The sequence below is a fragment of the Gigantopelta aegis genome, chromosome 2, assembly GCF_016097555.1.
Source record: "Gigantopelta aegis isolate Gae_Host chromosome 2, Gae_host_genome, whole genome shotgun sequence".
NCBI lineage: Eukaryota > Metazoa > Mollusca > Gastropoda > Neomphalida > Peltospiridae > Gigantopelta > Gigantopelta aegis.
Window position 1 is genome coordinate 36,704,485 of NC_054700.1, and position 25,716 is coordinate 36,730,200.

The 25,716-nt window shown below is 39.0% G+C and overlaps 1 protein-coding gene across 1 annotated transcript in view; it reads left to right on the forward strand.

The window, feature by feature from the left end:
* LOC121384811 overlaps nt 1–22,214 on the forward strand; it is a 39,059-nt gene extending 16,845 nt beyond the window's left edge. Inside the window, exons 3-6 of the mRNA XM_041515404.1 lie at nt 11,067–13,623; nt 14,338–14,552; nt 16,320–16,475; nt 18,450–22,214. Coding sequence (XP_041371338.1) covers nt 11,067–13,623; nt 14,338–14,552; nt 16,320–16,475; nt 18,450–18,869 — 3,348 coding nt within the window. The 3' untranslated portion in view covers nt 18,870–22,214. The remainder of the gene's footprint in view (nt 1–11,066; nt 13,624–14,337; nt 14,553–16,319; nt 16,476–18,449) is intronic.
* The last annotated feature ends 3,502 nt before the right edge of the window (nt 22,215–25,716 follow it).

A 25,716-nucleotide genomic window follows, 5' to 3' on the forward strand; every position in this document is an offset into this window, starting at 1 on the left:
CTCACTAAAACTACCACATTTGATATCCAATAACTGATGAGCTCTAGTGGTGTTGTTAAACAAAACAAACTTTATGTTTTCGAATTGTATACTAATTGAAAGAAATATTTGAACGCGTATTTGATTTACTATTATATTAGGTATGTCTGTATAAAAGACAGATATGTCCATGGTGGCTCTATTCTTTGATTAGGTTCCCCCATCCCATCCCCTCTATTGTACCATGACTGGTATATCAAAGGCCATGGTATGTGCTGTCCTGTTTTGGGGAAAGTGCATATAAAAGATCCCTTGCTGCTAACCAAAAAAAACTTGGTAAATTTCCTCTAAGACTACATTGTCAGAATAGTAAACTATTTGACATCGATTAGCTGATAATTAATTAATCAATGTTCTCTAGTGGTATCATTTAAACAAAACAAACTTACTCTGGACCAAGTTTCACAACAACCACAGATGGATATATGAACAAAATTATGAACTGAGAAAGAATTAAAGCAACATTGTTTTTCTTTCTTTCTCAAACTGGACATCAAATAAAGAGATAATTAGTATACAAATGTACTACATTTGTACATGCAAAACAATCTGCATTTGACCACTTGATGTCTTAATGTTTATTATATGTGTCTACTGGATATGGTAAAGGTAATCAAGCAGTCTGAAAAAAAAAGAAGAGAAACCTCTATTTTTATAATAACTATTTATTTTAAAGCATTTTCCTGCAGTTCAATTATTATTATTATATCATTCATAAGTTTAAACAGTAAGTAGTTTAGAAATAGTTTGATTGAAAAAGAATGGTTTTTCCCCATAAGCATGCAGGCTTTCATCTTTGTAGAAGAGGAGGAGGATTTTTGCCCGAATTAAAATGAAAATGTCAGAATCTGGATAACAACGTTTATTCCTATTTGCATTTATACCAAACAGTCACAAAGGTTTCCAAATGAATCGCCACACATTTTTACAACTAATATTGTGACTAGAATGATGGAAATACATAATGAAATGATTTGAAGTCAACTCCTTTTGCCAGAACGTCTCCCTTGGGTTTTTTTCCGAATGCAAAGATGTTCTCCAGCCCTTGGGGATGGTGTTGTGGGTAAGGCCAGTTGACCTTCCTGAACCCACATCTCGTACACAAATGGTTTCATCTGTATATTTTTTACAGTGAATTGCAATGAGACTGTAAAACGTGGACCACTGATTCCATGTTGTTAACAAGAGTGTGTACATGCAGATGTCAAATAAACACTGCAGGTAGCAGCTGCAGTAAACCGGCCAATCAAAATAGCTGACTTATGGAGACATCCATGTGCATGTGGTTGAACATACTTCAGTCTGATATAAAGTTTAACTGTAAATGTCACGTGGATTATGAAAAACCTGTTAATAAGATACACCTCTACTTGTAGACATGGAATAAAACCACGGTCAGGATCAGCGTTAAAATAGTCAATCAAAATAGTGAGCATACATGTATAGCGACACTGTCCTTGTTGACTATAAAGTGTTATTATTTCAGTACATGTATTACACAGGCTGTAAAGTGTGCATTATGGCCAACTTGTTATTGCTTTGAGCTTCAGCAAGGCTTGAGCAGTGAATGGGTGAAATCAAAGTGTGAAGCTAACTTTTAATATTACACAGCCTGCTGACGCCATGTGAATTATAACCAACTTCTTCTTGTTTGCTTTGTTCTCGAGCTAGCAAGACTTGAGCAGTGAATGGGTGAAATCAAATTGTGAAGCTCACTTTTATGTTTTACATTAACCTATATATACTCTTCAAAAAAAGAAACGCAAAAGGGTACAAATGGGTTATAACTCCGATTTTATGTTTCCTACTGGTTCATGCTTTGTGAATATAAGGTCATTGCATGTCCCAAACACATTCCCACGGTTACATTCGATAAAACGCAGCTACTGTAAAATAAAGTTTCAAAATGTGAATATTCGCAAAAACGCAGCCATGTGCAAACCATGTCACCACTGCACGTGCGTTGTCTGCACGTGCAACATGAACACCGACAGTATAAAAGTGCAGGGTGTTCGCTTGCCTGGCCTCTGTATCTGGCCGACAGTTGACAATCCAGGACATGCCACGTCTCAGTGAACCGCAGAGAAACAATGCCATCGGCCGACTAGACGCAGGCGAATCCAGAACAGCCGTTGCCAGGGCATTCCATGTGTCCCCAAGCACCATCTCCAGACTGTGGGACCGTTACCAGCAACATGGATCAACACGTGACCTCCCTAGATCCGGTCGACCACGGGTCACTACCCCCGGGCAGGACCGCTACATCCGGGTACGCCACCTTCGGGAACGATTGACTACTGCCACCTCCACAGCCGCAGCAATACCAGGTTTGCGCAGGATATCCGACCAGACCGTACGGAACCGCCTACGTGAGGTAGGAATTCGTGCCAGACGTCCAGTTCGAGGTGTCATCTTAACACCACAACACCGTCGACTCCGACTGCAGTGGTGCCAGATTCATCGACAATGGCCTCAACTGCGATGGAGACAGGTGTGGTTCAGTGACGAGTCCCGATTTCTGCTCCGACGTCATGATGGAAGATGTTGCGTGTATAGGCGTTGTGGTGAACGTTATGCGGCAAACTGCGTGCAGGAAGTGGACAGATTCGGCGGGGGTAGTGTCATGGTGTGGGCAGCCATCTCACACACTGGCAGAACTGACCTGGTCCACGTGCAGGGCAACCTGAATGCACAGGGCTACATTGACCAGATCCTCCGGCCACACATCGTTCCAGTTATGGCCAACGCCAACGCAGTGTTCCAACATGACAACGCCAGGCCTCACACAGCACGTCTCACAACGGCTTTCCTACAGAACAACAACATTAATGTCCTTCCTTGGCCATCGATATCACCGGATTTGAACCCAATTGAGCATCTATGGGACGAGTTGGACCGACGCCTCCGACAGCGACAACCACAGCCCCAGACCCTGCCCGAGCTGGCAGCAGCCTTGCAGGCCGAGTGGGCCACCATCCCCCGGGACGTCATCCGTACTCTGGTTGCTTGAATGGGCAGGCGGTGCCAGGCAGTTGTCAACACACGCAGAGGCCACACCCGGTATTGACTCCAGATGACCTTGACCTTGGTGGTGTGCCCTATCACTTACTCACAATGGACTAGAGTGAATTGTGAACAATCCTGCAACATTTGGTAATTATCGGACTCACCATTCAATAATTAAATCAATTCTCCAAATGTTACGACAATGTGGTTTTGCATTTCTTCTTTTGAAGAGTATATTATTATTATTGTCCTCACCAGCAGAGGAAAAGGTGGAACGGCTAGATCCATGCATACAGGCCTCTTTTTAGTTACAGATGAGGTCTGGATGTTAGAACCTTATTTTTTGTTTGTTTTGTTTAACAACACCACTAGAGCACATTGGTGTATCAATCATTGGCTATTGGATGTCAAAAGTTTGGTAATTTTGACATATAGTCTTACAGAGGAAACCCGCTATATTTTTCCATTAATAGCAAGGGATCTTTTATATGCACCATCCCACAGACAGGATGGCACATACCACAGCCTTTGATATACCAGTCATGGTGCATTGGCTGGAATGACCACGACTGGTACATGATATCAAAGGCTGTGGTATGTACTACCCTGTCTGTGGTGCATATAAAAGATCCCTTGCTGCTAATTGAAAAGAGTAGCCCATGAAGTGGCGACAGTGGGTTTCCTCTCAATATCTGTGTGGTCCTTAACCATATGTCTGATGCCATATAACTGTAAATAAAATGTGTTGAGTGCGTCGTTAAATAAAACATTTCTTTCTTTCTTGCTGGAATGAGAAATAGAACCATATATATACCGGTATATATATATATATGTATCAAAATAAGTGTAGTGTTTGGTATCTCATGTACAGGTTACCGCAAAATATCAAATGTCTTCACAGACTGACTCAGAATGATCTTTGTTATTCATTTATACAACTGTTTCTGTTGAAACCCGGGAAGCGCAAATAAAAGATCCCTTGCTGCCTGTCATAAAAGAGTAGCCTATGTGGTGACAGCGGGTTTCCTCTAAAAACAGTGTCAGAATGACCATATGTTTGATAAGATAAAAAATCAATGTGCTCTAGTGGCGTCTTTAAATAAAACAAACTTTACTTTTTTTTACTGTTGAAACCCATACATATGTGTGGTATGTGTATCTTATATTTAAATAACACACAGCTTATCAACATTTGAATTTATGGAGAATGAAGTACCATTCTCAATTTCCTTGACCTGTGAAATATCTCACCATTACACACACACACCCCTATTTTTAGGGTTAGGGTTAGTAAAATATCTTACCATTACCCCCAATTGTTAGATTAGTCAAATATTTGACCATTACACACACACACACACACACACACACACACACACACACACACACACACACACACATCATTGTTAGGATAGTAAAATATTGATTATACAAGAAAGTTGATCGGGTGGGCTCTATGGATGTAATGGAAAATGTTAACTGTAATTGTTCCTATAGTTTAAATAATGGAATTGATGTAAATATGCTGGGGTTTGGGTTTGCTTTCATGTGCACATAAAGAAAACAGATACTGAATAGCTAATAAAGGTAAAATGTGTAGCTTCTATAATGAAGAAAATGACAACAGGTGAATAGTCTTAATAATTCAAATTCAAAGTTCATGTAATTCTTATTATATGATCAAAAGTTGTACAGTTGGTGCATACCTATTATAATTGATGATCAATCATGAAATTCCAACTAATTTCCAACACTAATTTGAACAAAAACGTAAACGTAAACTATAAAAATTACTTTTATAATAAAAGTTATATGATATAGGTTTTCAGTTTCTTAAAGGGACAGACCCTAGTTTTTAAACACTACAGCATATTTTTCACTATTAGAGCCGTTAATGATCATTGAAATCAAACATTACTTGTATTCTTTAGATTATCCATTTCCGTAGAACCAAAGTGTTTTTGGTCATCCTGGTCTTTCTAATACCAAAAATTGCATTTTTCGTATTTTTAAAAATGCATGTGCATCTGAGAAGTAGTGGTTTATTGATTCTAGTTCTGGTCTATTTTTAAGGATATTTCCTGTTTTAATGTCACAGACGTTACAGGTTTGTAAATTAACTAAACTTAGTGTCCATTTTGTACAGGTTAAAACTAGGGTCTGCATCTTTAAAGACCATTCCAGCTTTTATTATCCAGCGAGTATCGTATCCCTTCATTGAGCTACATGTAACTGTAAATGTTTGTTTCTGTTTGCAGGATTCTTTTTTGGGGGATAGGTTGTAGGAGGAAATTAGATGCAGTAAATGTTAAGTTTGTTTTGTTTAACGACACCACTAGAAAACATTGATTAATTAACGATTGGCCATTGGATGTCAAACATTTGGTAATTTTTGACATGAAGTCTTAGAAAGGAAACCAGCTACATTTTTTTCATTAGTAAGGAATCTTTTATATGCACAGACAGGATAACACATGCCACGGCCTTTGATATACCAGTTGTGGTGCACTGGCTGGAACAAGAAATAGCCCAATGGGCCCACCGACGGGGATCGCTCCCAAACCGGCTGCGCATCATGCAAGTGCTTTACCACTGGGGTACATCCCGCCCTGGAGTAAAAGAATGAATAAATGAATGTTTAATGACACCCCAGCACGAAAAATATGTCAGCTATTGGGTGTCAAATTATGGTAAATGCAACAAAAACAAAAAAACTAAGTGCAGTAAAAGAGACACTCTGGAGTTGTATTTATGTTAGGTTGAAAAGTAAATTCCGAGTTGAAGTTCAAAACATGCTTGGCCTGAAAGATGTTGAGAGTATTGTATATATGTAGTCATGCTGAGTATATGGGTCTAGGTATATTTGCTTTAGGTGTGTGTGTGTGTGTGTGTGTATTTGTGCTTGTGCATTTCTCAGTATGATTATGTGTGCAAGACTGTTCACAGATGTGCATAACAGCAGTGAAGTGTCCAATGGTGAGCAGAGTGTGTACATGTATATACATATACAGTTTAGATGTACTTTTGCATGCATAAAATCTGTTTTTACATTGATAGAAGCGATCTTTAAATGCTGTACGTATAAATGCATACATAGTTTAGTTACAGCAGAATTCTTGAATATATTTTTAAAGTTTTATTTTATATTTAATCTTTGTGTATGGACATTTTGATACAGGGCTCGAACTTAATGACGACACCAACAGCAATTGCCATCATTGAGATATAAATTACCGTATTTTAGGAGTATGACCAATGGCACCTTTGTATAGCAAAATGTATACACCTTGTGTACATTATCTGCCAGTGTATAATATTTGTAATTTTGAAATATGTGTACATACAGCAAAATCTTCTAATTAAGTCTTGATTGTTTGCTGCAAAAAGACACTTTTAAAAAAAACTGCTGTAGGCAGCCATCAGTGGGTTGCTTCATCCATGGCAAATTTTGTTTTAATTATTGTGGGAGACCAATTCTTATGTTCGAGCCCTGCTGATACAGTGAAACTCCTCTAAACCGGACACCCTCCGGACCAAGTAAAAAGTCTGGTTTTAAGAGGTATCCAGTTTAGAGAGGTTCTCTTATATACAGATATTTAAAAACAGACCATAAAAAAAACATCCGGTTTTGAGGGAATTCGGGTTTACAGAGGGTCCGGTTTTGAGAGGTTTCAGTGTACATTGGATATTCAGATTTATAGATTAGTTTTAATTCTGGGTAAATATGAAGATATTCTTCAAAATGCACATACAGACTGTATAAACTATGTGTGTATAACTCCACATATAAACACATGTGCCATATACATGTACACTGTATTTATTAGAAGGTTTATTAGAAATTCTACTGATTCATCTTGATCTGAGCCCGTTTCAGTGATATAATTTGTTAGCTATATATCAGTGAGGCTTTAAGAATGAGAAATAAGGCAAGAGCTTTCTAATTGCTTGACGTCTTCACCGAAATAATGATGTCTTTAGGTATGCAGGTTTATGGTGGGAGTTATGGACTAAATACTGCTCTCCAAGGTATAAAAATGATTGTCAGCAAAGCAGCAATGTAATAAAAGACCACGGCAGGTTCATTAATCTGAATATCTGTGTAGCCTGTTGTGGTTAATAATGTCCACTAATAATGGCTTGAGGACTCACAAGTGTTTTTGTAAAAGGAAAAGTGCGATAGTGTGTCAGACATGCAAATTACTGTTGTCATAATTGACTGACACTTTAAGAAGTTAGTTTGTTTTACAACGCCACGAGAGCACATAGATTTATTAATTATTGGCTGTTTGGTAATTTTTGACACAAAGTCTTATAGAAAAAACACTACATTTTTCTGTCAGCAGCAAGGGATCTTTTATATGTACTTTCTCACAGACAGGACAGCACATACATTCTGTCATAATCCAGTTACTGGGATGGAAAACCCCCAATAAAATTAGAGAATACAATGTAGGTCCACCAAGGCGAATGTTCTTCCAATAGCTAGATCCCTCCTGACACTTAAAAGTTAATGCTATATCGTTTTTGTGTTTCTTTTTATAATAAAACCCCTCTAAACCATACACCCATAGGACCAAGTTAAAAGTCCAGTTGTAAGGGGTATCTGATTTAGAAAGGTTCTGTTCAGTACTGATGTTTAAAAAGGAACCATGAAAAACATTAATTTTTCAGGAAATTCTGATTTACCGGGAGTCCATAGTTTGGAGGGAATTCTGGTTTACTGAGAGTCTAGTTTGGAGGGAATTCTGGTTTACTGAGAGTCTAGTTTGGAGGGAATTCTGGTTTACTGAGAGTCTATAGTTTGGAGGGAATTCTGGTTTACTGAGAGTCTATAGTTTGGAGGGAATTCTGGTTTACTGAGAGTCTATAGTTTGGAGGGAATTCTGGTTTACTGAGAGTCTAGTTTGGAGGGAATTCTGGTTTACTGAGAGTCTATAGTTTGGAGGGAATTCTGGTTTACTGAGAATCTATAGTTTGGAGGGAATTCTGGTTTACTGAGAATCTATAGTTAGGAGGGAATTCTGGTTTACCGAGAGTTTAGTTCTGAGGGAATTCTGGTTTACTGAGGGCCAGTTCTGAGGGAATTCTGGTTTACTGGGAGTCTAGTTTGGAGGGAATTCTGGTTTACTGGGAGTCTAGTTCTGAGGGAATTCTGGTTTACTAAGAGTCTAGTTCTGAGGGAATTCTGGTTTACCGAGAGTCTAGTTCTGAGGGAATTCTGGTTTACTGAGGGCCAGTTCTGAGGGAATTCTGGTTTACCAAGAGTCTAGTTCTGAGGGAATTCTGGTTTACGGAGGGCCAGTTCTGAGGGAATTCTGGTTTACTGGGAGTCTAGTTTGGAGGGAATTCTGGTTTACTGAGAGTCTAGTTTGGAGGGAATTCTGGTTTACTGAGGGCCATTTCTGAGGGAATTCTGGTTTACCGAGAGTCAAGTTCTGAGGGAATTCTGGTTTACCGAGAGTCTAGTTTGGAGGGAATTCTGGTTTACTGAGAATCTAGTTTGGAGGGAATTCTGGTTTACCGAGAGTCTAGTTTGGAGGGAATTCTGGTTTACCGAGAGTCTAGTTCTGAGGGAATTCTGGTTTACCGAGAGTCTAGTTTGGAGAGAATTCTGGTTTACCGAGAGTCTAGTTTGGAGGGAATTCTGGTTTACCGAGAGTCTAGTTCTGAGGGAATTCTGGTTTACCGAGAGTAATTTCAGGGCTTCTAGAATTTTTATAAAATCCACTAGCCATGGGATCAGCGATTTTACAAATGTACTAGCCACAATTAAAAATTCACTAGCCCTACTTTACTTTAAGTTAATACAATTTTACTAAATAATAGTAATAATCAAATATAATACCCAAAGAGGGAAATAGAGCTCAAAAACACTAACATTGGGAGGTGGGGTGGGGCAGGATATTCATATTTACAAAATAGACTTAACTGCAACATTTAACCAAAAATAATTCACTAGCCGTCATGGCATGGCAATAGTAGTTATTTACTAGCCCAACACTGAATATCAATTGCCATCGGAGTAGGGCTACCATAATCTAGAAGCCCTGAGTTTGAAGGGAATTTTGGTTTACTGAGGGCCAGTTTTAAGGGAATTCTGGTTTACTGAGTCTAGTTTTGAAGGAATTCTGGTTTACTGAGGGCCAGTTCTGAGGGAATTCTGGTTTACCAAGAGTCTAGTTTGGAGGGAATTCTGGTTTACCGAGAGTCTAGTTTGGAGGGGATTCTGGTTTACCGAAAGTCTAGTTTGGAGGGAATTCTGGTTTACCGCGAGTCTAGTTTGGAGGGAATTCTAGTTTACAGAGAGTCTAGTTTGGAGGGAATTCTGGTTTACCGGGAGTCTAGTTTGGAGGGAATTCTGGTTTACTGGGAGTCTAGTTTGGAGGAAATTCTGGTTTACTGAGGGCCAGTTCTGAGGGCTTTCACTATATTATACATGTTTTAAAAAAAGGAACAATCATTTGGCCAAACCTCGAAATCAAGAGGAGGTAGCAGTTATTTTTATTTTTTCAATCTTATTGTAGCAAATTTATGAAGCTTGTTTATCTTAGACATAGGTGTTTATAAACATTGTAAATATATGAAGTTACACAGAGGCGTAGCCAGAAAACGTTTGGCGGGGCCTCCTCCCTTGAACATTTTGAAACTAAGGACGCCTGTAGATGCATTCTGAGCCTTTTCTGAGGCTTTTTTTAAATATTTTTTCGAGTCAATTTTAAGAGGATATTTTATAGAACAATTACAGACAGCCTCAACTTATTCCCAGATTTTTTTGCATTACGTACATGTGTACTGTGTGTAATGGGCACTACGCCTTTGATACATGTGTGTAAGGCATAAACAGGCTTTGTAAAATCAGCCTATTATGTTTATTTTCTGTGATAAGAAATAAACTAAGCAAATACACCAAAATAAACACATACATTGTTACTTCTATGATCCAAGCCTCAGCTGCTTTCTCAGAGGGCCTGTATCTATATATAACAATAAAAGAAAACATGTCTGTCTACAAACTATTACAACCTACAGTTCTTTGTTTTGGGCATTTTGCCCATAAACCCACTGTCCAGTACAATACGGATATATACCTATACATGTATGTAGGTGTGTTGTTTTACAGACATGTTCTGTGTCCCAAGCATGTACTGACCGAGTATAACAAATGAGATGACGTCACGACTGGTTATTACTAATCCTTTGGTGTTTCTTATTTACAAAGCTAAGTGTCCATTATGGTGGCTACATGTATCATAAATGTTCTTGTTTGACACACATGTATATCAAAATGTATTAATTAACAAAACTGAAATGTCATTTTCTTTCTTATATTTGTATTTCATAATAATAATATGTAATAATGTTTATAATATTTTTATGGAATACATTTTTGACAACCAAGAACCTGCTGTCCTGTTTGTGGGATGGTGCATATAAAAGAAAACTATAGCATGTTTTCTCTGAATTAAGACTACATGTAAAAACAATTACCAAATGTTTGACATCCAATAACCGATGATTAATAAATCAATGTGCTCTAGTGGTGTCGTTAAACAAAACAAACTTTTGACTTTGAAAGTCCATTGACTTAAGTGCATTATCAACCTGGACATAAATAATGACATTGACACAACACGCTATTAATGTATGCCAACAATAAATCTTTAAACAATTTGTAGCCAGGACAGGATCTAGCTCAGTCTATTTATAGAGAACTCGCCTGAGGTGCTGCATCATAGAATCAAACCACCTCATTGGACCCATTTTCTAATAGTTTTTTTTTCTTTTCAAAAGCAATAGTATGTGCTGTCCTGTCAGTGGAAAAATGCATATAAAAGATCACCTATTGATAATGGGAAAATGTAGCTGACTTCCTCTAAGTCAATGTATCAAAAATTACCAAATGTTTGATAACCAATAGCCAATATGATTAATATTTAATCAATGTGCTTCAGCGGTGTAGGCTAATTGAACAACAACAACAAAAACCTTTAACTTTTAAAACCATATTTTTATTTCAGATGATAACAGTGGACGAGGATGAAGAAGAGGAGGAGGACCCAGAAGCTGGGCTGGACACGTCACAGCTGCTCGTGAGAGCCCAGAAGAACTTGGAATACCTCGACCTCGCTGAGGCTGAGAGACTCTTCCTGAAGACTTACAAACACTTACAGGACAAACCAGAGGCCAATGACCACACGCTGATCGACATCCACTTTGGTCTGGCCGAGGTGTGCACGAGGAAGAGCAGAACGAGTCGACACAGCCCTCTGGAGTGGCTGTGGCTGTGCATCCATGCCACCACACTGCTGCAGGAAGCCATCGAGATGTGTGCCACAGAGATGGTCAACGAGAAGGACAACAAGAGGCACGAGTATTACAAAGGACAGAGGGTGTGGGCAGAGAACCGTTGCCATGGGTTACGGGACGTCATTGCGCGGACCATCCACACGTGGCTCAAGCAGAACTGGGAGGTGATTGACCCCGCCAGTGCGCACAACACACTGGGTCAGATGCCATCGGCGCCATACAGGTTTTCCGTGTCCAACCTGCTGGGGATAGTTCCGCGACAGTATCAGTCTCAGTACCTCAGCCAAGCCTTCAGTATGGAGAGTCTCCACGACACTCCCCTGTCCCAGCTGGTGAACGCCGGCAATGCTAACTGGTTCAAAAGGATCTTGTTCTACTGCCACAGGAGGCTGAGCAGCAATAATGTGAAGGAGATAATGGAGGAGACATTAAATCATAAAGTAACAGGCTCAGACATTGGCTCCTCTGACCCTCAGATTGAAAGTTTAGAGTCCTTAGCTACTAGTGACACTGGAAACTACTCTGATATAGATGTTGATGACAAGGCAAAATTAGATAGTCCTGTGAAGGAACATTCATTAGCGTTTGAGCTTGCTGCAGGCAAAGTAGATACGAGTGGCTGGTCTTTCTTTTTGGAAGAAAGGAAGACATTTGAAGTGGAAGGTATAACGGAGCTTGTGTCTCAAGCTCCAGCACGTTTGTCAGAAGAGTCAGAAGAATCAGAAGAGCAGCTGGATTGTCCAGCAGACTCTGAATCTGAGCCATCTGCTGTTGTGGATGAGGTCAAAGTGTTGACATCACCTGTGCTGGAACGCCCCATCAAACTGACCATAGCTAAAGTCTTCCACAAGGTGGTTTCGAGGCTTCTGGAGGAGAACGAATTCCAGAAAGCCGAGCTGCTCACGGAGGAAGTGCTGGAGATAGTTGACAACATACAGGATGGTACAGTGAGAATGCTGCGTTTCAGTGCTCAGCTAATGCAGAACATTGGGCTGTTGTGTCTGCGGCAGGGAGACATGTGTAAAGGCATGATCAATCTTGAGAATGCTCTCGGCATATTCCGTGACCTGCAGGATCATGAGGCTCACCGAGAGGTGTCTTTGGTGCTTATCGATATTGGTAATGCTTATGTCTTTGATGTGCTTAGTGAGGACGCTTTGCATAATGAAATAATTAATGCTGTGCGAGAATTTTTCGAAAGAGAAGCGTCGGATGACACAGAGAGTGGGGAATCTAGTCCAGAAAATATGAGGTCACAGGAACTGCCGACCCCAGCAAAAAATGTGACAGTTATAAACGAAGCGATACGGTGCTACCGAGAGAGTCTGAGTGTCCTGGAGAACAGTGACGAAAAACAGATACATCTCGTTGCCAAGGCAGTCATGAAACTTGGCGACTGCCATTTTGTTCTGAAGGAATACCCCGAAGCTCTGGACTGTTATGAGCGAGCAATGCAATACTTCCGGGCATCAATGATTCACGGGAAGGAGTCGCTGTCGATGAATGCCCATGTGCTGTGCATGCTTGGCGTGTCCACGTTCATGCTACATGTGTATCCTCGTTCAGCACACGTGTTTGAGCTCGCCCTAATGATGGTGCGGCAGTTGCAGCGCTCCCACGGAGTGACCCACGACTCTTTTCTCCGAGCTCTGCTCCATTCCTTGCTGGGCATCAGCTACTACAAGATGAAAACCTACCACAAGTGTGTGTCCATGTGCTATCAGGCTTTCGAAATCTTCTGGAACCTGTACGAGGAGTCCATGCCAAATCTGACTCGGGAGAAATTCTGGATCATCTGTCAGAACTTGTACATTCTTGGAAACTCTTACAATGTTCTCAATCTTCAGCACAAGGCCATCAAATACCTCAATGTTGGACGTGAGCTGATGAAGATGTCAAAGGTCAGAGAGAAGCGTCAGTTCATGAGGATTCTTCAGATTCTTGGCGACTGTTACTTTGCACAGTATGATTACAAGACTGCTCTGGTTTACTACAATGAGGCTCTTGAATTTGGTGACCATGCAGCAGATGACTTGGCTCATGCGATAGAACAGCAGACCATCTCGGACATTGAGGCAGACATTGCCCTGAATCGGGCATCCGAGGACATGGCCCTCCACAACCAGTTGCTGAGTCGCTCGGCGGATGCCCACATTAGCATGAAGCAGTACCAGAATGCTGTGCACTACCTGGAACAGGCTAGAGACATCCAGGATGTTCTGGAGGATGATATCAAAGGAGATCTTGTCAGCACACTCTACACACTAGGTAAGTTCAGTAATTATAATTGTTAGCAGGCATGGATTCAGGGGTTTGTGAAAGAGGAATACTGGACATGTGAGTTTTTATAGGCTTTTATTTATTTTATTGTGTTTATGTTGTCAAAAAAAGGGAGGGCATGCACCCCTCTGTGACTCCACATGGATCAACACCTGGTTAGAAGTGGCAGACTAAAGTGTAATACAAAAACATGGAACTTTATATGCTATAAATATTTAAAAAATATTTTGACCTGTAGCTCTGTCTGTATCAAGGGGATCTTGTTTGTATAATCAACAGTCTTGGTAAGTTCATTAATTATGTAACCAGTATTTGCCAGGAAAGGTGAGTGATCATTTGCACTTCCCTCAACAATCACCTGGGAAGTTTTAAGAAAGCAGCATTTTTTAAATACATTTTATTTAAAACTGTATGTAATTGCTAACCTAGCACCATATCACGAGAGTGGTCTTCAGCTCTCCGGGATTTTTCTCATAGCAAAGAATGTATAACTGCTAGATGTATCAGACCAATACGTAAGTGATAATAATTATAGACTGAAGACAGTTAAGCCACACCTGGATTATTTCGAGACAATCACAATATCCAACACATTTTATAGACCAGCCATTGGGTCACTGTTGCCAGGTTTTATATCATGAAGTTACTTGTTTTGTGTACATGTATATGTATGTATCTCATTGGGGGTTTTTCTGGTAACAGGTCAGATGCACTCGATAGCTGGAGACGTGGACAAAGCCATCGACTCATACAAAGAGAGTCTGGAGGTGTACCGGGAACTGCATGACGGGGGACTTGGGCCAGAGATGTGCACATCACTCGGTAACCTAGCAACCATGTGCTATGTGAAGGCTTGCATCTGCGAGTCAATTGACCAGGAGCTGGAGATGATTCTTGCTGCAGAGCAGTACTTCCAGGTAATTTTTCACGCATAAGTCTAGCCCATTTCTGGTTACTAATCAGCATCTTCAAGGTACTTTCTCGTGTAGTCCTAGTCCACTTCCAGTTACTACTCAACATCTTGAAAGAAATACTTCACAGTAATTTCTCACACATATTCCTATCCCATTTCCAGTTACTACTCATCATCATCATAGCAGTACTTCCAGGTAATTTCTCACATGCAATCCTAGCCCATTTCCAGTTACTATTCATCATCATCACAGCAGTACTTCCAGGTAATTTCTCACTCGTAAACCTAGCCCATTTCCAGTTACTATTCATCATCATCAGAGCAGTACTTCCAGATAATTTCTCACTCATAATCCTAGCCCATTTCCAGTTACTATTCATCATCATCAGAGCAGTACTTCCAGATAATTTCTCACTCATAATCCTAGCCCATTTCCAGTTACTACTCATCATCATCAGAGCAGTACTTCCAGGTAATTTCTCACATGCAATCCTAGCCCATTTCCAGTTACTATTCATCATCATCACAGCAGTACTTCCAGGTAATTTCTCACTCATAATCCTAGCCCATTTCCAGTTACTACTCATCATCATCAGAGCAGTACTTCCAGGTAATTTCTTACATGCAATCCTAGCCCATTTCCAGTTACTATTCATCATCATCACAGCAGTACTTCCAGGTAATTTCTCACTCATAATCCTAGCCCATTTCCAGTTACTACTCATCATCATCAGAGCAGTACTTCCTAGTAATTTCTCACTCATAATCCTAGCCCATTTCCAGTTACTATTCATCATCATCAGAGCAATACTTCCCAGGTAATTTCTCACATGTAATCCTAGCCCATTTCCAGTTACTATTCATCATCATCACAGCAGTACTTCCAGGTAATTTCTCACTCATAATCCTAGCCCATTTCCAGTTACTACTCATCATCATCAGAGCAGTACTTCCAGGTAATTTCTCACATGCAATCCTAGCCCATTTCCAGTTACTATTCATCATCATCACAGCAGTACTTCCAGGTAATTTCTCACTCGTAAACCTAGCCCATTTCCAGTTACTATTCATCATCATCAGAGCAGTACTTCCAGGTAATTTCTCACTCGTAAACCTAGCCCATTTCCAGTTACTATTCATCATCATCAGAGCAATACTTCCAGGTAATTTCTCACTCGTAAACCTAGCCCATTTCCAGTTACTATTCATCATCATCAGAGCAGTACTTCCAGGTAATTTCTCACTCGTAAACCTAGCCCATTTCCAGTTACTATTCATCATCATCAGAGCAGTACTTCCAGGTAATTTCTCACTCGTAAACCTAGCCCATTTCCAGTTACTACTCATCATCATCAGAGCAGTACTTCCAGGTAATTTCTCACATGTAATCCTAGCCCATTTCCAGTTACTATTCATCATCATCAGAGCAGTACTTCCAGATAATTTCTCACTCATAATCCTAGCCCATTTCCAGTTACTACTCATCATCATCAGAGCAGTACTTCCAGGTAATTTCTCACATGTAATCCTAGCCCATTTCCAGTTACTATTCATCATCATCAGAGCAGTACTTCCAGGTAATTTCTCACATGTAATCCTAGCCCATTTCCAGTTACTATTCATCATCATCAGAGCAATACTTCCCAGGTAATTTCTCACATGTAATCCTAGCCCATTTCCAGTTACTATTCATCGAGGTAATTTCTCACATGTAATCCTAGCTCATTTCTAGTTAGTGTGTTGAACACAATTTGTGTATCTCAATTTCCAGGATGCAATAGCAATAGAGATTCAACAGAGCGTTTGTGTCAAATATGCCAACTTCCTGTACAGTCAGGGTAACTATGATGATGCCATCATGTACCTGGAGGATTCCTTGAAGCGGGGTGTGGATCCAGAAGATATTGTGTTTGGAGGTCTTGAGAAGGTACAGTTACTTGGGGTTTTGTCTCTTTTTATTCATGTATATTTTGCATTAAGTTCTTGAGAGAGAACTGTTTTCCTTATTATTCTTGTCTAGTTAGTGGTTCATAAGACCCAGGGTTTACAAAATCTAGTATAGACTCTGCTTAGGAATCTAAGACACTAATGTGATACAAACTTCATTCAGATTAGACAGATTAATGATTTGTTGCATTAAACACCAGACTGTTAGGTTGAATAGGATGTAGACAAATAAGCAATGTACTGATCACTTAAGATGTTAATAATAAGAGCAGTCATGTCCATGCCTCTTGTGCCTGTAACTTGAAACTGGAAATACATTATGACACGTAACAGTTTTCAAATATAAGCTTGCTTTATCTAAATACTGTTTACACAGAACGATATTGACTCAGCCTGTTGAGTAGTTTAATGCTTTGACAGGCAGTTGCTATAATTTATGCTGTAATCATACTGAAGACATAATGATCTTTTGGGCTGCGGGAAGTAGCTCAGTGGTAGAGTACTCATTTAAGGTATGATGGGTCATAGGATCAGTGTCCTTGATATTTATTTTTCCCATCCCTAACAGGGACCTATACATCAAAGGATTCAGTATGTACTGTCTCGTTAATGGGAAAGTGCATATAAAAGATTCCTTGCTACATTTCGTTAAGATTAGCCTATGTGATGATAGCAGATTTCATTCCTCTATGTCTGGGGTGGGACATAGCCCAGTGGTAAAGTCTTCGCTTGATGGTCTAGGATTAATCCCCATTGGTGGACCCATTGGGCTATTTCTCGTTCCAACCAGTGCACCATGACTAGAATATCAAAGGCTGGGTGATGTGCTATCCTGTCTGTGAGATGTAATGAGTTTCCTCTCTAAGACATATTTAAAAATTACCAAATGTTTGACATCCAATATTTGATGGTTAGTAAATCAATGTGCTCTAGTGGTGTCGTTAAACAAAACAAACTGTTTCCTTTACCTATTTCTCATTGTCTCTGTCTCTCACTCTTACAACCAAGTGTCAAAATAACCTTATTATGTTAGATACCAAACAGCCAGCTAAGCCATAGCTTAAAATGCTCTGAAGTGTCATTAAACAAATATTCCATTATTTTTCCTTCGTGCCAGGAGTAGGAGCCAGGGGAGACATGCCTGAATATTGGAAGGGTATAGTCATGCAAAATAAGTTTGAACTGAACCTTCCTTTCATTGGTCTTTTCATTGTGTTCCATTTCCTAATGTCATTCTACCAGATCCTCTGCAGGATGAAATTGATGCCCTGGGAGAATTAATCATGTCATCCAAGTGTCAAAATAAACCTTATGTTGGACACCAAACAGCCATAGTTAACATTCTCTGTCATTTAATTAACAAACAGTTCATTCCTGTCCCTTTCTTTCTTGATCTTTTCATTTTGTTCCATTTCCATTTCCTACGGTCATGCTGCCATATCCTCTGCAGGATGAAGTTGATCCCCAGGGAGAAGTAATCATGCTATCCAAATGTTAAAATAAACCAAACAACCATAGTTAATATTCTTTGAAGTGTCATTTAGGAGATAACCATGTGGAGTTTTTAGATTTGCGGGTGTTATTGTCTATTTGATCCTGCAAATGTTATTTTTGACTGAAGGCGTTAGCCAGAGATAAAAAAAACTCAATATGGTTATGTCCATTGTAAACTGAATCGTTTTTCTACAGAACTGACTGTATATTTGGTATTTCTTGAAAAAAATACCTGGCTACAATCAAACTGTAGACCCTTGAATCGTCAACTTCACCTGTTCCAATTGCTAATGACGTCACCTTTAATGATGTCATTAGCTTTCCGGGTGTTATTGTCTATTTGATCCCGAAAAAATAATGTAATTAACCAATCACAATACAGAACACACTCACCGTCAGTTTAGAATTAACAAAATTCCATTCCTTTCATTGTTTTTAAAAAACAATTCCCTTTTCTAAGGTCACTCTACCAGACCCTCTGCAGGATGAAGTTGATGCCCAGGAAGAAGTAATCATGCCGTCCACGAGTCTGGCCCGCCTCATCCTCATCCTCTCCCACAAGATGATGCACCGCACTAAGGAAGCCAGCAATGCCCTGCTCGATCTCATGGAGGAAGTCTACGACTCCGACATTCCTTTCCTCTGGTCCGTGCTCGGCTACGCCATGATGGAGATGCAGCTGTTTGAGGAGGCGGCGAACATGTTTGCTACCGCCCACGCCATGGACCCCTTCTACAACCTGGCTCTTGACAACTACTGCATGTGTCTGTGCATCATGGCGCTCAAGAGTTTTCAGAATGCGTTTGCAGCATTCTTCATCCATTACAAGATCTGGTATGAGAATCCAAGCATTCCAGACTTTGCAAAATCTAAAGTTTAAACAATATTTATCATGATCACGTACACGGTTTGGAGGTCGGACAACAGGAGTTAGCCAACCAAAAGGTCTCTCTCTCTCTATTTTACAAATACAACATTCCGGAATTCACAAAATCTTTAAACAATATTTATCATTGTCACATATGCTATTTGGAGATTGGACAACAAGAGTAAGCCTATATAAAAGTCTCTTTCTATATTTTACAATCACAAAATTCTGGAATTAGCAAAATCTAATGACATGCACATGGTTTAAACAATATTTATCACTGTCACATATGCAATTTGGAGATTGGACAACAAGAGTAAGCCTATATAAAAGTCTCTTTCTATATTTTACAATCACAAAATTCTGGAATTAGCAAAATCTAATGACATGCACATGGTTTAAACAATATTTAGCATTGTCAAATACGTGGTTTGGAGGTGGACAACAGGAGTAAGCAACATAAAGGTCTCTATCTCTATATATTTTACAAATACAAAAGTTTTGAGATGCATGTGATCTAATACCACATCCAAGCAGTCTAGAATGTGTGAGGTCTATGGAGCAGTTTAGATTTAATTCCATTTAATAACTTGGTGGTTATATGTGTTAATGAGCTTGATATGATTTAATGAATTATTAGATCTAAACCATTTGATATCTATTAGAACGCACGCATTCCACACCTTGTTAAATCTAATGAGTAACCACGTGTTTTAACACTTTGATACGTCTAAGCCTTTTGATCATCTGCCAGGAGAACCTAGAAGTATTGTAGAATTTGTGAAATCAAAAGAGCTGTCCAGGACTTGAAACACTCGATCATTACATCTGCAGACCTCTTAAGGGGAGCCATCACTCGCACTCCCCGTCACTCCCCTGAGAATAGATCAAGGAGAGTAATTTTAGCTCCCCTCAGCTTGTGAATTCAGTGGCATAGCATGGGTTCCCAGCGCCCGTGGCAAGGCAAGTATTGCACCCCCTAACCAGTGGACCGTTAGCACTCCCTGAGTCCCTTCCACCAGTCCAGAATTTTGCACCCAGGGCCACTGTGTGAATTCATATGGTATCAATATGGTAATGTCTCAAATGGCTCCCCATAATCTATGTTATTTACCTATTAATAACTCCTCAATTCTTGTCACATGGAGGTCTGCAGGCTATGCAGAATGCTTGTGAGTTGCACTTATAATTGAGGTTTTTGACTTAAAAACAAATAATTGTGAAAGTACAGCAGATAAAACGGGCATTAAAAGACAGAAATCAGGTCAAACCTTGTTTAAAAACATTTCTTTTGTCCATCAAACATGGATTACGTTGTTCATTAAATCAGCTGGGATGATGATTTACATTCCAGAATTTGCATAACTAAACTATTTTAATACTGTTGATTGTTACATCTTGTAGGAGGAATTCAGCATTCCAGCATTTCCAGGTATTAATATATTAACAGTTTCTTAATATTGTTTGATTTGCAAGATTTGTCGAACTAAGCATTCCATAACAGTTATAAATGTTAATATTAACAATTTACAACTTGTTTGTTTTCTGCTTTGAAAACTTCAATGTAAATATTCCAGTATCTGTAAATATCAATGTTCCTTAGTGTATGCATTCCAACTTTTTAAGTTACCTCTTATTTGTCATGTTTTTAGCATGACTAGGGCATTCTTAAATTTCTAGACATTAGATACCTGTGTACATTTAAAAGCTTTTTGTTAATTTTATCTGGGACAGACCATCTCCATTTTATGTCAACATGTTATGCTACACTTCTAAATGTGTGTACCGGGTATTCATTATATCAGATAGAAGACACTGGAATATGTTTGTCACCGTGTCTAGGTATATCATTATATTATACCTTTAACCTTCTCATTCATTTCATCTGGGGTAAGAACCAGTGCATCAGTTATTTGAATAAGCAGTTTGAACATGCATCAGTTAACTTAACATGTGCACCATGCAGATAGTGTGTTCCACATGAACAGTTTTATTTAGATACTGCCTGTCCCATTAGCAGATGTAGACTGAACTGGTGGAGTGGGAGGAGTGGGGTGGGGGGAGGGGGGTGTTTGAGGGCAGTGATAAAAAGGTTGTTAAATTTCTGACATAGGTTGTTTTGGGGTTTTTGCATGTTTAGATCACTGTTTACCAAGATAGTGGAAATATTTCACTTTTTTTGTCCCATCATTCCTTCCCTGATTTAAGTTCAAGGGGATGGAAAACACCCAAAGCATGCAAACTGAATCACTGGTGTAGCCCAGACTTTATATTGTCGGGGCCACCCACATTTTCGGGTGGGCAGTGACATTGTCCGAGTCATGTTATGGGGTGACAGGAAAATACAGAACGTGGAAGAAAAAGAGGTGTGGGGGGGGGGGGGGGGGGGGGGGAGTTTATTGCCCCAATGCCCCTCACTGGCTATGCCAGTGAACTGAATGAATTAATGTTTAAAACACTCCGTCACAAAGAATACATCAGCTATTGAGTGTCAAACAAAGGTGATAACCAAATCAATATAAAAATTCTAAAGTTAAATTAAAACGGTGTCGAGATCTGTGCAAAAATAATATCATGGGTAAATAAATTGAAAATTTGGAATAAAATACAGTCCCTATTTAGAATTTCAACAAAAGTTCAGTGGAATTGAAACTATTCCACAATATTTCTTCTACCAAACACATATTTTTTTTATGTTTACTCAAGATGATTGCATTCCACCAAAATGTTTCATACCATCAGAATACACTGACAGTGCTCACACTGATGTGGAGGTGTCATATTCAGAATAAATATAATGAGTCAAGTATGTATGACGGATGTGAGTTCAACAAGACTATTTCACCCTTCCTGCACTGCCTATAGGAGGACTGCCATTCATCCAAATTTAGTTTTACTACTAGTAATTGTTATGTCAAAGGACTTCTACTGACCATTGTAGTAGACCTAGCAGAAGCAAGAGACAGTTCACAAACATGAATAATAATATGGTAGCTAGAAAATAATTTTCACCTGCTGTTTGGTTAGATTTGTTGACTTAATTAATTATGTATGTAAAATCTGTTGTTTTCATCACAGGTAACTTTGAAACTTTACTTATAATATGCAACTTGAAAATGAACCTGTGTTGTGTATGTCTGTTGATTACAGTAATGTATTGTTAAGTTTTCACCTGAAACTTTTTAAATGATTGTGACAAACATTTCCTACATTTCCAGTTAACCCCGGTTTAATTTTTAGATCTTGTTTATATATTATAATATTTTAATTGGCTTTTCAACTGCTTAGGTACATGTGCTTCCAATGGCAGAAAATTTTATATTTTTTTACCTGAAAATAAAGGTAGGGTTAATCATACATAGGCATGCTTGTTGATATATTGCAAGATTTGTTGCTGTATATTGTGATATTGTTTGTGTTCCTTTTAAATCTCATTTACCGTATCCACTTGTGTTGTGGAAATTCAATTCATCAGTGTTATACACTAATGGATATATTGTTGATAGTGTTGTTCAAACTTCCACATGCAAAAGGAATGGCATTCATTTAAAGACACATTAAACCGATTAAAATGTTCAGGCAGTGTTATGACAAGACCACCACTGCTGGCTATTTAACATAAAAAAATGTCCAAGCCAGTTCCCTTCTGCAAAGAATATGCAATTTTGATATTTGATTTATTTTCTCAGAATCATGGGTATGCAAGACCATATCTAACTTTGTTTTTTATTTGTTTTGGTTTAGTTTTCTAAAGGGTTGAGTGGGTTGGGGATAAGCAGTATAGTTGTTTTAAAGATTGTGGAGGAAACCTGTAGCAAAATTATTCTTAGGGGAATATGAAGAATGTTTTTTTTTTTTTTTTTTACTAAATTTGTAGATCTATACAAACATTGGCTTTCATTACTTTACAAAAAAAAGAAAGAAAGAAAGAAGAAAAAAAGTACCAGGTTCTTAGGTTATAAATATGGTCTGGAAAGTTTCTATTACTCTAGCTATGGCCCAGCATTGGTCTCTGTAATTTGTCATTGCAATATGCATTTAAAGTACCACACACACACTGTGGATACACAGACTGATCACAGGGGCCTAGTATGATCTGGACTGGTGGGGGGGGGGGGGGGGGGGGGGGTTCGAATATGAACCAAGTGGACCCTTTTTCTATTTTGTTTTTGCACCATCAGACACTCAATATGTATAAACCTGTATGTTTTAGTTCTGAAAGCAGACCATTTGCTTCAGCAGGGGGAGGGAGAGGTTGTTCGGACCCCCCCCCCCAGCCTACACTCCTGGGTCATTTGTAGATAGCTCTTGATTTTAAGGTTTTCTTCTCTTGATTCAGCTGCAGACGGGGAATATCGCACAAATTACTTCACTATTCAAGGGAGTTAACTTGTCAGTGGGAAAACATACTAAAGCGTGGGACAAGTACTTGTATTAATATGATTTGCCAAAAATAACACATGGCGTTACAATGGATACAATTAATTACAATTCAGCAGGGTTTCTGCCAGAGGGTAAAATGGGTATGGTGCCATACCCACATTTTTTGCAGATGTTTTATTTTTTAAGTTAACCTTTTGAAAAAATTAATTACTCTTATTATTACTGTATTATTTTCTTAACCCTAACCCTAAACTTAACCCATTTTCTTTCTGGGGGAGGCCCCCCATACCTCTTGTTTACTGTAGTTGCATGAATTCAATTCCATAGCGCCATACCCAAAAATTTCTTTCTGACAGAAACACTGAATTATATACATTACATGTATATTAGTTCTGAAATGTAATGTGAATAACAACCTTACAGCATATAAGGTGGGGGTGATGGGATGCCGGGAGTTAGGGCATTCTTTGGGGCTATATGCGTAGGCGGTTCGGCCTTAGGTTTTGAGTAGGGCCGGCCTCACCTGGTCACACCAATGTTTAAAATATGACTGACAGCCCCTTTCCTCTTAACCTCCCATGGGCTTAATGAATATTGTTTAAGAATTATTATTAATATTAGACCAGCCCATCTAAATTTGCGCCGAAAATATATTATATTAATAATTTATATAGGATAGTAATGTTGATAAGTTTCTTTAAGGGTGCAGCCAAACTTTTTTAACCCCAATTTCCCCCTTTTTATACTTTTGGCGTTAATTTTCAAAATTTCCCCTATTTGTTAGGTTATCCCTGTCCCGAGTCAGACTCCCGATCCTATCGGAGGCCGGACTCGGGATAGGCGTGTTCGAAACCTTAGTGGTATATGGACACGTTAAACAAGTTACTAAGCTAAGCTAAGCTACAGCATATAAGTATAAGACAGTAACAGTGTGGTCACAGAACTCTTACAATTATGAACTGTCCACCAGTATTGAACACCATCAATATACTGTATATCCTCTTGGTAGTTACTGTAAATACTTGATCACTGTCTGGGTTTAGAACAGTAACCAGAGCTTGAATAGTATTTAGATGAACATTGGTTCTGAAAAATAAAATTATAGCCAGTCGTGAATACTGGTATGAGTGTCTTTTGGTATTTTTATATACACTGTGGGAGCTAGGATTGTTTTTTTGGGGGGTGGGAACTCAAAGTATGTTAGTCATGTTTTAGGCAAATAAAAAGGGTGGTGAGAAAAAGAAAAAAAGAGGTATGAATAGGGGGTGGGGGTGGGGGAGGGGGCATGGCCAGTACTCCAGTGAATCATCCATCTGACAAAACAGAAAACCCTTGGCTGGTAATCAAGTATGTATGGCAGACTTCGTCAGCACAATTTAGTCACCTACGATGCAGATCATCTGTACTCTATTAATACATCATGATTACATATAAACTCCAAAAGGATATTGGAGCTGATAGTAGTAGTCATTCAGAAAGCCATTACATGTGTTCACAATGACTCCTATTGTGGAGGTTTTAGGGAACGATAATTGAACAGATTTCAGATTGAAGACAGATAAAATACAACCAAATTGGTCTGGTCTGTGGGTGTATTACACCTTCCCAGGCTGTAAGAAATTATGACATGCTTCAGTGATTCTGTATGATGGATGGCAATCTCTTCGGCTATATTATCTATACTGAACAATAAAATAAATGCAGATCTAGACTTAAAATAGTTTAATTCATTTAAAATTATTCAGTTTGAATTCCATTTGTTTTTGGGTGTATTAAAATTACCAATGTCTTGTAAGCATTTTAGGCCCATTTTGTATTATTACTGATTTAATTTTATCATGAAACAAAAATTGTATATTAAAATATTCATATTTATTTTATTGTCCAATATAATACTGTCAGTGGATTCTGTGGTGAAGAAGACAGATTTCAAGGATTAAATAATGTAAGATTAAATTACAAGTACTTCTACAGGTACTTAAGTATGTCTGTAATGATGCAGTCTGGGGTTTTTTAAAACTCACTTTTATTGTGTAGTGGTATACAGCCATCAAGGTTACGTCTGGTAGGTACATGTACTGGGTTTACATCTCAGAACCAGTACAAGAATGGATCCCGGGTGAGCTTTCGGGTCTTAACCTCTTGCTTACCAATTTATTTTTTACTCATTTTAAAGTGTTTTTATCTGTAAGTGCAAAATGTTCTGGGTTTTTGTTATTCTCATGTATAAGTAGTTTTGGACACACACACACACAAATGCTAGAACATGCCTGCAGTACAAGCCAAGAAGTATTACATGGCTAATCAATCAAACATTTGATGCATGCTGACATTAACTGAAGGTTCAAACACATCTGCCTGGGACATGTTTTCAAGACCGTGGGATGCATAGCTAATTTGGGAGATAGTCAAACCTGTTTTGTCAGCCACCTGTAATATATAGCCACCTGTGTTAGGAGACCACATTTTTATTCTT